General features: G+C 41.0%; 1 protein-coding gene across 1 annotated transcript in view; it reads left to right on the top strand.

Moving 5' to 3' along the window:
• Nucleotides 1-8,393: 8,393 nt before the first annotated feature.
• The window catches only part of rtkna (rhotekin a), a 36,589-nt gene continuing 31,787 nt past the window's right edge, over nucleotides 8,394-13,195 (top strand). Inside the window, exon 1 of the mRNA XM_079366461.1 lies at nucleotides 8,394-8,946. Coding sequence (XP_079222587.1) covers nucleotides 8,851-8,946 — 96 coding nt within the window. The 5' untranslated portion in view covers nucleotides 8,394-8,850. The remainder of the gene's footprint in view (nucleotides 8,947-13,195) is intronic.

Raw genomic sequence — 13,195 nt, 5'->3', positions numbered from 1 at the left:
AGTTGCAAATGGTGTAACTTGGTAAATCCTACAGGAGTTGCCAAACCAAATGAGAAATGTAGCCCTGTGTTAGTATAGGGTTTTGTAACATTTTGTTTGGACGCACAAACTGCAGCTGGAAAGATTTTTAACCTTTCTAAAAAGCATTAAACCACATAGTTAGGGACAAAAGACAAACTGTGCATCAACTACACAACACTGCGGATTGTAAGTTGAACCTGCAACACCATGGACAACCATTAACCTTGAACCCCGCACAGTTATTAAAGCTGGAGAATAGTGGGAAGTTCAGTGTCAGCCCTCTGCTTCTTCTCTTCTCTTGCAGTCTCTTCTTTTCTGTTTTATTCTGACAGGCTTCTTGTTCCCTGCTCCTGTTCATCACATCACCACCCTGCTTTATTGTGAAATAGATGGGAGTCATAACCGTTCTTTCATACAGAGGCAAGCGCTCCGAGGAGAATCAATACGTGTTTGGAGTGTATGTGTGATAGGTGGGTGTGTTGTACATGCCTGTTCCTGCACTGATCGTACTATTGTTTTCATTTTGTGTAATCACATTGAGTTACAAAGCGATGAGTTCAACCCACATGTCCCACTGTGAACTGTGGGTAATAACCTGCGACTGTAGCTGCTCGGTTGATGGTTGAATTACACTGCAGCTCTGCCCTCATACTGTTAAAAAAAAACACTTTTATATCACATAATTTGGTGCAGAAGAGAGTCGAAAATGTCTAAATCCCAAGTGCAGCTGGGCCATGAGATAAGTGCATGAATTTGTGTTGAGGAGAGGTTAAAGGGGCGAAACCTCCAATGATGCTGCTCTTCTCTGATGATGCTGAGCAGGTGTTTCACTTTACAGGAGCAGATGGGTCTATTATGCATGTCTGCCTGCCCTGCATGCTGCATAATGTACCGGTCCCTGCCAGCCTGCCTGTGTTTTAAAGTGTTTGTTTACGGTGCCCAGCAGCAGACGGTGTGCTGTCAGATTTGGTTGTATCATCTTGTTGTTCCTGCTGTTTCAGCAATTCTATGTCTGGTGTCGATTGCCTTATATCTAAGAAAATAGAAAGTGATCAGCTTGTATAGATGCAAAACAAAGTAAATCTGGATTGTTTATCAACCGCATTGAAGGTACAAAAGCTGCTTTGGGTGCATCTGTAAGCATGTCATTCAAAATAAATTGTCTATTTGAAGAAACAAATGGAAAATCAGAAAACACAAATCATTCCTAATGTTGTGTCTGTATTAATCCAAATAACTTTACCGTGACTTCAGAGAACAACATGTTCGGCTGTAGCTTCCTCAGGTTCACCTGGCAACATAAAATGACAGTAATTTTCATTGTGCCAGAGTTTATTTTTTATTTCTTCTATGTCTCTACTAACAACTGGCATGTGAGAGAGTGGGTCAGCTGTGCTTGGAGTACCCTGTTGGTCATTGTTCATGTATTTTTTTAAGTCTTTAAATATGTTTGAACATTTTCTGCCCTAAGTATAGAACTGACTGAGTCCATAAATACAACAAATATTTCAAAATTGCCATGTAACTGAATTCAGCACGCATTTTTGATTTGAAGTTATTTTGTGAAGTGTTCAATTATTTTTCATACTGATGTACAAACTTATAACTGTTGAAATAAATAGTTAATTCATCAACTGGTGAGAAAATCTAATGTAAGTGTTAGTTATTGCCTCTGATCATTTATGAAGCAGTAATCACACATTAGATTATTTGAACTCATGTGAGGAAATAGGATGATTGACTGCTTTATTTCTGTTTAATCGAACTGTAAATGTATATATGTAAATGTTGAGCTTATTTTATTTGACCATTTTCCAACATTCAGTAACTGACTGATTAGTCTTAAATAATTGGTTAAATTTACTATCTGAAATCAGCCGTGTGATTAAACCGTATGGAGGACATATTATAACAAATGACTAAACGGGAAAAGATTTGCTTTTAAAAAGTCATTGTGTTCTCTACCTGAACTTTATGTACATTTATAATCTATTTCCAGACCCGCTTCGCCAGGGGATCCCCTGAAGTGGTTATTAGACGGTCCGATGATTAAACCAGCAGGCTATGAGATGTTTGTGTTGCGGATGACTGAGCTGACAATATTTTTTTTCTTGAAAGCAACTTTTTTTTTTTTTTTGCTAGTTTCCGCTGAAACGAATGGGGGAATAGATTCAGACTAGATGTCTAAATTAATTCTGATTAAACAGGAACAAAGAACAGGCTGATTTACTCAAATTGACATCATGTTCAATAACATCACTATGTTCAGACAGTTAACCTTATCAGACATTCGCCTCCCTCTCTCCTATAGCTGAGCAGAGATCAGTAACGTTAAATGATGTTTGGCCTGTCAGTTTGAGCTATGGTCCTCCCTACAGTCTCCTCTGCATGTTTAGATTCTTATATTGCTTCTGCAGATGTTTACATTTGTAGCTTCTGTTTTACATGTTACAGAGACAGAGTTTTACTGCAGGCAGCCGCATCTTGTCTGGAGCTTGACAAAGAAAATGTTTGATATGGTTAGGAAGAAGTGACCTCATAACCATGTTTGGCTTTTTATATATGGAACAATGACTTTTGTTGTGTCTCTGTCTTTCTCTTCACTGCTAAGCTCCACGTCCGTGTCTGGTCTGGTTCAACTTTGAGAGGAAAACAAACTATACTGTATTGACTAACATGTCTGCATTGTTTGTTATCAGTTAGATTAACTGGTTCGTGCCATTCCTGTATCCTTTCCTTTAAAAAATGTGTTGGACATTTGGCTTCGTTTCTGTTTCTGCCCTGCAGAGGGAGCCATTGCTCCACTTGTACATCCGACTGAGACGCCTCGATCTCCTCTTCTTCACCTTTCTGTTACAGCTTTGACCTTCAATTTATATTCACCTCACAAACATTAATAGAGATTTCACTTTTTTACGTACAGAATGAATTGCTTCACCATACATTTCCTTTTAAAATCCACAAACATCGTCCTCTTATATTGCACAGCCTGCCCCCCTGAGGGCAGAAATCAATGGAGATGAATTGCCTAACGAGTATGTTTTCTGCTCCACTCTTCAGAGTGATGAGATGCTGCAGTCTCCTGTGACCGGCTGAGGTAGCGATCCTAAGAGTCAGCAAGGATTCTGGGATGCAGCCAGAGCACTTTGCCTTCTCTCGTCTGTGTGTGTGTGTGTGTGTGTGTGTGTGTGTGTGTGTGTGTGTGTGTGTGTGTGTGTGTGTGTGTGTGTGTGTGTGTGTGTGTGTGTGTGTGTGTGTGTGTGTGTGTGTGTGTGTGTGTGTGTGTGTGTGTGTGTGTGTGTGTGTGTGTGTGTGTGTGTGTGTGTGTGTGTGTGTGTGTGTGTGTGTGTGTGTGTGTGTGTGTGTGTGTGTGACTGAGTACTTGAGCCTGAGTTTTTTTCTTCATAGCAAGAGGTAATATTGAGAAATAAGATTATCCCTTGAACCAGGTCCTAAAAAGACTCCCTGTTCCGTTTTTGCTGACGATAAGCGAGGTGTACTCATCAAGCTTTTCTGAGCTTGTCCATAATCTGTGACGTACACATCCTGTTCTCTAATTTCCAGTGAGAAGAGCACCAGCTGCATGATTTGTGTGCGCATGACCCACAACATTTCCGACATTACTCAACTGATCATGTACCTGGAGCAGAACGTTCTTCACTAAATGCATCATCATAACACCCTCTGTATCTAATCTTAAAGCAGAGTAAAGATCAGTCACTCACGCACCTAATAACACGGTAGACACTCGCTGAGATTTACAGTGCTGTTATTGCATCTCTGCGTCTGAGTTATGACTGTCAGGCTGTCGGCGCAGGTTTTCCATGCTCTGTAACAGAGAAGTGGTGACCTCTGGGGGGATTTCTCTTCTGATACGTCTGGTTTCACAGTTCGTCTCACCATGCTGTCATCACACTGAGCAGATGTGACCCAGCGCCTGCCGTAACACAACCGTGTAATTCAAGTCCTGTGACTTTTGGGAAGCAAAAAAACAAAAATCTATTATGCAGCCTTATGACTATGGCTGGTTTCTGGGTCTGGCCCTGGTTTAATCGAACCTTTTTAATGTTTGACTGAGTTTCCGTTTAACTCATTTTGACCAAGCTAAAGATTTTTGTGACCTCAATTTTATTTGTGATGTGCTTTTAAATTGTTCATTCAACTATAATTTTCTTATTTCTAGATCTGTGTATCATTGTTACGGTAAACTGATTAACTGCTGATTTTATATATGGACAAAAAGTTGACTTTCTCATCACAGTTTACAAAAGCACAATGTTTCTTTTTTTGAGATTCTTTCTTTTTTTGTCAGTCCAACACCCAAAATCAAATCATTATTGAACAGATTGTGAAGAAGTTGTAGGAGACGCATGTTTGAAATTATTGTTCGAAAGATTTAAGGATGCTCAAAATATTTTGTGTTTTCTTTTGATTAATTAATAGTTGGCTTCACACATAGTCTTTTTTGCTTTGGCATTTACCATTTTCAGATGACAATTGTCTATTTCCCTCCCTTTGCAAACAACTACGTAAATGTGAGTGAAATCAGTCTTAACCAAAGTACAGTAACTCAAACCATGATCCGCTGCATGTGTCTCACATCTTGAGACACTCGTCTGACATTTTGTCAGAGTGTTTACTATGTTCACATGGTTCACACAGAGTGTTTGTTTATGTCTGTTTATCCCTTGGTGTGTATTTTTGTGTATAAGTGTAGGTTTGAGTGTGTGTGTGTAGGCCTCCATGGGTGAGTAGGAGTCATGTGGGTTGAGGTTCAGTTTTCAGATTGCGTCTACATGACAGTCTGGGCTCTTTGTTGTGGTATGGGGCCCGGCAAGGCAGGGGCCCCTCCTGTTTCAGATCTGTTGCTTCACCGTGTGTCAGGCCAAACGCAGCTTTAATGTTCAAACTGCACAGTTGTGTATGAAAAGACAAGTTGCTGTCTGAGCCATAGATAGATGGATAGACAGACAGACAGACGGACAGACAGACGGACAGATAGATGTACTTTATTGAACTGGGAAATTGTGGGGGTGATCCTAGAGGGTTTTGTTTTTTTTAACTTTCGTAAAAAAAAAATACTTAAAGGGATACTTCACCCATTTACATGAAGCTGTGTATCATTAGAAACATGATAGTAGTGTTGAATGGTCGTGAATGGTCACTGCATGTCGTGAATTGCCCTGAGACGAGAAAAATATGTTTTTCTTTGCTTGAAAGTTTTCTTCATGTGATGCAAAAAGCGTCATATTGCATCACATGAAGAAAACTTCCAGGCAAAGAAAAACACATTTTTCTCGTCTCAGGGCAAAATGAGGGTTGGATTCACGACCATTCAACACTACTACCATGTTTCTAATGATACACAGCTTCATGCAAATGGGTGAAGTATCCCTTTAAACAAAGATTAATGGCAAACAAGAAAGTACTGTGATTGCCTAAAGATAAAAATGTCACATCCTCATTTAAATAATGAAGAATGTTATATTTCCAGGCTTCTCTCATACTGCACATACAGACGGTCAACAAACACTGTCATTACACAATACCTCCAGATAAAGGTGGTTACAATTCTTTATTGCCTAAATGTTTGGCTCGTTTGAACGTTTTAACACCTCAAAGCTTTTTTTCCTCTTTCCTTATCAGACTTGCCCTTTTGTGATCCAAGAACCATTTAGGTCTTTGAAAAATGATTTACTCTTGCAATAAAACTGTGTCTTTTTTACTCTTTTGGATAATACTATCGTAAATATTAAGACTAATCATAAGGAGTCCAGTTGTCCTTAAATCTTCCCCTGTTTGCCTGTTACATCACCACAGACTGACAGAGTGACCCTCAGCTCTGACTCCAGCATGCTTCCTCCAGCTGATTAGGTGTAATGGCAGTACGTTCTCCACAGTCCTCCACACTTCCGTTTAGAAACACGGAAACATACCGGCTATTGTCTCACTGCAAGAGCAAGCAACACCCTCAGAACATATTATGCAATAGTTTTGGTATTTTTGTATGTTCCAAATGTCAACATTTGCATATCTCTGTATTTAACAAGTGATTTATGTTGGTGTTTTGCTCCCACTTTTTGTTTTCAAAGACTTAGCATCAGATCAGTTGTCCTCCATGTAGTAGCAGGCAATTGGCACATCTGGCTCTCCCACAGGTAGACCCGCTCTTCAGTCACAACCTGTAAATGCACTGTCCCATCAGTAGTTAAAATCATCATTTAAAACATTACAACCTCAGCCAGGTCTAAAGCTGGTAGGCCTCTCTGTGCTCTTAACACCAGAGATTACCTCTGTGGCACCTGGCCAAGGATCAGGGCTGCTCTCTGAGCTTGTCACCCGCCTGCCAGCATGCCTGCCAGCATGCCCTGTCATTGAGATAATAGCTGTTTTTTGTCTGTTTTTGTTCAGCTTCTGGGCTTTGTCATAAAGTGTCAGTCTTTGTGTCTTACTGTAGGGAGATTTACCTGCTGCATTGAACTGCTGCTTGTACATCAGAGAGTCAAAAGAAGGCCTAAAAGGATTAAGTGACTTTAGAATATTGAAATGTTTGTGACAATGAAAAAGGAGAACAGCTTTGGTAAAATCACTTTATTTGAGGCTAGCTGTTTAGATTCCACTGCAAAAGGTGTTTGAGTATTAACTGAATGTTTTTTCAGTGCAAAAACAACTGCAGAAAAGATTGCCTGAATTATGAACATTAACCACACACACACGCACACACACACACACACACACACACACACACACACACACACACACACACACACACACACGCACACACTAAGAGTTGTTGGATGTTTTTGAGCCCTCTCCCTCTGTGCATTCACCTCAACTATTTCTTCTTTCCAGCTCCAGAACAATAAATCTCTTCTCTGGCTGTGTGTATGATGTCTGCAATGGATTAGCCATGTGATTTAAAGTCTTAAGGGTGGAGGCTTTTCTTGGGGAAGTGACCTGGGCTCCTTTGCTACCAGCACCCCTGGCTGCTCTCCTCCTTTCCTTGGAGGCGAAAGGGCTTTTTTTACTGCCCTTTTGTTTTCACTGTTTGCTTGTTTGAAGAAGTTTAGAGGACATGCTTCAGAGTGATGAACAGACAGAAGGGTATTTGAGTTGAAAGAGTGGGTCCTAAAAGTCATGTCAAAGGTAAATGCAATTCAAGACTTCTTCAACTCACTGTATGGGGGGAGGCGGGACTTCTTCTTCAGGATAAGCTCTTGAAATCATTCAGTGACCCTCTAAAACCCCTTGTGGGTGTAGATGAATACCGGAAGAATGTGTGTGTTTTAAATTAATGTGCCTGAGTGAACAGTGCGCAATGTGACGCCGCTTTCACGATGAGGGGTGATGGGTTTGTGGTTTGCGCAGCTTGGTCTCACCCGCGACTCACCATTCAGATACACACGTGCTCTCCACACACACATACACACACATTAGCTGTATGAGGTCCAGGATTGAGGATCAGGGGAGGACAGGATGAATATTTGAGTCTCTGATTTATGTCTGAAAGTTACATGGAGTCGGATTTCTGTTGTTTCTGAAAGAGAAGACACTGGTCGACAAATTATGGGATGATTGGAAAGAACACACTGTATCTACTCTGGAAGTCGACTTTAAATATTCACCACTCAGCGGGTATTAATACAAAATCTTCATCTTAAAAAAAACCCCACGTCTGTAGCTTGATCTAATGAACGTAATATTTGGGAGCCGTATATTTTAGTTGCACGCGGTCAGATTTGTCAGAAGAGACTGAAATCAATATTTAAAGGTTTAAGCAATAAAACATTAAAAGGATATGTGACACTGAGGAGCAGCGCTATGAAATATGCATATGAATTTGCCAAATGTTTGTGACCCTGTGACCTACTAACGTTCATATCTCACGTTTTAACCCATACACGCTGTCGTACATCAGAGAAGAACAGCACAAAGTTATATCTGAACTAATCATTTAATCTAACAACGTTGAAGTCGTAACTAAAACAAACAATATCTTCTTTGTAGGGGGCCACCCAGACTTTCTGACTAAGATTGTGTTAGAAGTCCTGTCTGGGTGTTCATTTTCACTGATGCCCTCCTGATGAGCGCCAGCTGACAAGCTTATAATTTCTCCATTTATTATCAGCCTGTAAAAAAAGAACAAAGCTCCCCACCCCGCTCCGCCTGTATGGTGCTGTGGTATTTGCTATTTATTTGTTTAAAAGGGAGTGGGGGCTCCGACAGTAATCTCTGCCTCTCTTTCTTATACTGTAAAGTTCATTACCATCACCAGAGACGCGTCGTAGGGGTTAATGTATAGCGCCGTGTTGGGGCGCGTCAGGGCGCACACAGTGGACTAGTTGTGTCGATCACTCCCGCAGAGGCGATGCCCTTTTGTGGAGAGGTCTCTTGTCACACAGAGGACAGACGGCATTCACAGCTGGGACTCAGGGACACAAAGAGAAAAACTGCATTTTAAAAGGCTCCATTCTTCCCCCGCTACCGCTGGGTGTTGACTGTGGGTGTTTGAGAGGATCTTTGTTGCCCGGAGAGAAAGTGGAGGAAAAGAATACGCGCCGGGAACGGGTTGGGGCAATTTTATGGACAGGGTTACTACAGTGCAGCCGATGCTGTCAACCACACCTCTGACTGTTTCAAGGAGCGCTTGGTCTGGTTTTGGATAACTTTTACGCATTGTTTTACGCGCTTATCTTAGGAGCCGTGACTGCCGGAGCCGGAACATGACTCTGTTATAATGGACTTGCTCTCTCCAGTACCTGCGGGATAGCGCTTTGGGTCGGATAAGTAACTTCAAAATAAGTCAGTTTGTGGATATCTGCGTAAAGGATGCCAGTTGATACACTTGCAAACATGGAGGAAAAGCTGTGGATATTGGAGGACCTCAATATGATGTACATACGTCAGATTGCACTCAGTTTACAGGTAAACGTTTATTTTATTTTCATTTCCACTTGTCCATAACTTGCACGAGAGTCGCTTTCATTTGCACTGAAGTTGCACGTTTTACACAATCTCAAAGCTATGGGGTGTGTCAATGAAATAAGTGTGAGATCATGTCTCACACTGTTTTGCATTTTTCTAAGAAAAAGATGGACATCCATCATGAATACAAGCAGCAATCTTATGTCAGGACCCTCCTTCAGTATGGTTCTTCCCTGTTTTAGATGCCTGTGCCTGCAGCTGTGCCTCAGCCTGTTGTAAAGTTTACACAGGAGTTGGTTAAAGAATCTTTCTATGTGACAAACAAGTGGAGCTGACGCTGGTGTGGTCTCCCCATTTGCTGATTGCAAAGCTCTCACTGACAGCAAACAGAAAACAACACTGCATGCCATCCATCTTTCCCTCTCTGCGTCTCCCTTTCCAACAGTGGGTTTACACACAGTCCACAGCTGCACATATGGCCCTTATAAGCCCATACAGAGTGTGTAGAGGTGTTTGCGTAGAGGCTAGAATTCTATTCCTAAAGAAAGACTTCACCACAAAGGTTTATCATAGCTAGGATATCCAGGCACCTTTTTATGCAAATCTCTAAAATCCATTTTTTTGTAGGGCAAACAGCAGAGAAACATGTCTCCTTTATTCTTGCAAACATTTAAGTAAAGAGGAGACACATGATCATTGGAGATGTTTCAAGAATGTCAAAGGAAAAGTGTAATATACTCCAATTTCTGGCCCCTTAATCCAAAAAGACCTTGGCTGTCTGTTCTGCAGCTGTTTGGAGGTGTTAAGAGCAGAGACAGTTTCTTTCACACTACGTCAAAGGAAAGCTAGTCCAAAAGGCGATCAGCTGTGTGACATCAGGGGTGTCAGTGAGGTGATATCACTTGCCTCAGTGTTATACCTGCTAGGAGTCTGGCACGGTGTTCATGTGTGAGGTGTTTCTTTGTCTCTCTAACGGTGCCAACGCTGAGTGTGCCTGGAGTCCGGCTTTTTAACACACTAAAATGTGCCTGTGAAATAACACACAACCAAGCCAATTGCAACCTGTGTAATGTATATTCTTTTCATATTATGGCTGTTAAGTTTAAGTGTTTTTGAGCTTCTCAATGAGCTCCAGAGCCTCTCATGTTGTACGGTTCAATGTGTAAATGATTTTCATCAGGCTTTCTCTTTCTGGTGCCTGTGGCTTGAAACACTCCACACAAACCAGATACCACAAGGTACCAAAGGTTTTTTTTTTTTACAAACAATTCGAACAGACACAAATCAGCATATTAGTTCCTGTCACAGAGCCTCTTTTGATGTAGAAACTTGTTTACAGCTTGGTCATACATTGCTGTCATAAATGACACTTTGTCTGATTATTGAATTCAAGGCATTGTGCATGGTGCATCTAAACAATTTGCTGTTTTCGTGCTAATCTTATTCCTCTAAATGCAATTGCAAAAGTACGGCTGCATAATAATGAGATGATAAGCCCCTTGTTTATAGCAATGAGGAAAAAAAAAACCCTTGTCCCCTCAGAAGGTTTTCAGAGGTTGTGGTTGTCTGCAAAGAGACTTTGCCCCACAAAATGTCAGTTTGTCGTCCTGTTTTTTGCTGGTAAACACTCAGTTGTTTGCTCACATGCTCTTTCACTCTCCTCCCCTCCCTCCCCCCATGTCTCCTCTGCCCGGGTGGGTTTATGAGACAGGGATTCTTTGTATATTGCCGAGCTGAACAGCCCACAGTCTAACTGTAACTTCAGCAAGCTAAGGATCTGTTTTGCCCAAGGGTATTTTCTTATAGCCCTGTTAGGACAACTTGCAGTTATTATTACACTATAAGACCCTTGGCTTCTTCCTTTCTTTGTACCTGTAGCGACATCTACCTAAAATCCCTTTCTACTTGACACATTCACACTTTTACTGTAAATATTTTCATACCATTTTCATAATCATATTCTGTTTTTTCTTCACTAACTATCTTAGAAAAAATACATACAAAACACATTTTGAAAAATAAGATACAAAAGTGAGTGATGATTCATGACCGGGGGCTCCAGCATTCCTCAGACATGCATAATTGCTGTGTCAGGAGGGGAGAGAGAGCAGCTGTTGTGTTATTTTCAAGCTCAGTAGGAAGAAACATTTCTTCTCTTCAGGTTTTAACAAGTCCGTTATAATAGGAATGAGTGCATTCCTCCGTCAAATGCACCCTCTTCTTCCATTTTTCCCGCCTCTCGTATAAGGCCCATAAGACAGTCGTACAAAGTCAGGCGGTTTGGCCCCAAGAGCACAGGAAGAGAGGTGGCTGGTTGTAAACAGGAAATGGTCTTGTTTCCCACCAGAAGCGACAAGCATGATGTCATTGAACCCACTGCGATTTATAGACAGATACAAACCATTTCCTGTCCCCAAAATCAGATAAACACAGATTTTTTTGTATTTGCTTGCTTTTTATATCCCCCTGTTTCCTTCTTCCTTTCTTGGTCTTTTTGGGCTATGACCCCCCCGTCCTGTCCCCTCTTCTCCCCTCTGATAGTCCCAGTACCGTAGATGGACACTTTCTCCCTTGTCTAATTTTACCTTTCAAATTGGACTCGAGTGAATAGTTGCTCTTCAGGAGGTGATGTTGTTGTTTGTTTAGAGGTCTGAAATGTTTTTTTTTCTTCAGACTGAATCTTTGTGAGTCAGTCATTGTTTGCAACAGTCCAATACTATATGTGGATGTGTTTTTGTGTTGACCTTACTTGGTCTAAGTTCTGTAGTGCTCAGAAGAAGTGCAGCACGGGCATTAAGCTGCTTCAGCTCTGGTTGCTACTGATCATACCAATGATATTATCTGATGAAGGATTAAGAGATTCTGTTACTGGGTCACGCTGCAGTTATTAATATTATTGAGGCATTACCCCCAAATACATTTGTTGGAACTGTTAGAGGAACACTGAAATACCCAAACCTACTGTTTAGGTCTGAAGGTTTATTTGTTTCTTTGTGCATGAGAAATAATAACAAGAGTTTTTATTTGAATATTTATCTAAATATTCTTTGCAGGGCGTCAAACTAAAACAGACACTTGATCCCAAAATGTTGCAGTCATGGAAGTTCAGGCTCTGACCCCTGTTGACAACAACCTCTTGTGGGGGGTCGGATGGTAGTTTCCAGCTGGACTTATGTTTGACCTCTCACACGCTCCCAAACCCTAAACTTAGCTGTGGTCATGCCTCAGATAGTTTTGCGGGCTCGAAATATATACTGACTGCAGCCTCTATAATCTGATATCAGATCACTAGTCAAACTACTGCAACTGTTTGATCAAGTAAGACTTATCACAAGTGACTCCCTCTATGCAGGGTAATGATTCTGATTCAGTTTGGTTCCATGCACATTTCATTTCATTTGTAGACTTTGGCTCTTTTAAAATCTCCCAAATGTAAATGAATTATCCTGAATATCAGCCTTGGTAACAGATAGTGAGCCCCCACAGACCTCAGGTTTCTAAATGTAATAAATGTAGTAGTTCCTGCAGGGCAAAGGCCAAATTGACTGCATATAATCCCTGCCCGCTCTGGGACAGAGAACCACAATCTGCTTGTGAAGACAGAGTGGACTGATGACTTTAAACCTTGATGATACTGAATATGTAGTAAGAGTAAATGTTAATCTCATTTACTCAGGGACAGCAAAGCTTGTGAGGTTTGGTTTGCTGGGCTTTTAGCCCAGTGTGCATTTTGTGTGCATTTTGTTGTATTGATAATGTTTCAAATGCTGTTTTATATTTTCTGTCTCAGTCAAAGTGCACAAAAGTCTTCATCCCCTTCAGACTTCAAAAGACCCCAAAACATTTTGACATTGTTCACATGTACAAGAGCAAAAGCTTCCAAGATGGCAAAAATCTGTTGGAGTCATCATAGTAGTATAAAGACTGGTTACACCTGAAGTCAGATTGATGGCTTTGCAACCAAACACTCAAAGCCTTTTACATTTTCATATAAAAATATAGAAACATCATATTCAAAACACTCCCCTTCAAAATAACTCACTGTTAAGTGTTATACTTATACAGCTCTATGGAATACATTTTGAGTTTGCAGTTTAAACAGCAGAATGTGTGTGTGTGTGTGTGTGTGTGTGTGTGTGTGTGTGTGTGTGTGTGTGTGTGTGTGTGTGTGTGTGTGTGTGTGTGTGTGTGTGTGTGTGTGTGTGTGTGTGTGTGTGTGTGTGTGTGTGTGTGTGTGTGTGTGTGTGTG

The sequence above is a fragment of the Symphodus melops genome (assembly GCF_947650265.1).
Source record: "Symphodus melops genome assembly, chromosome: 1".
NCBI lineage: Eukaryota > Metazoa > Chordata > Actinopteri > Labriformes > Labridae > Symphodus > Symphodus melops.
This window is presented reverse-complemented; position numbering and strand designations above follow the sequence as displayed.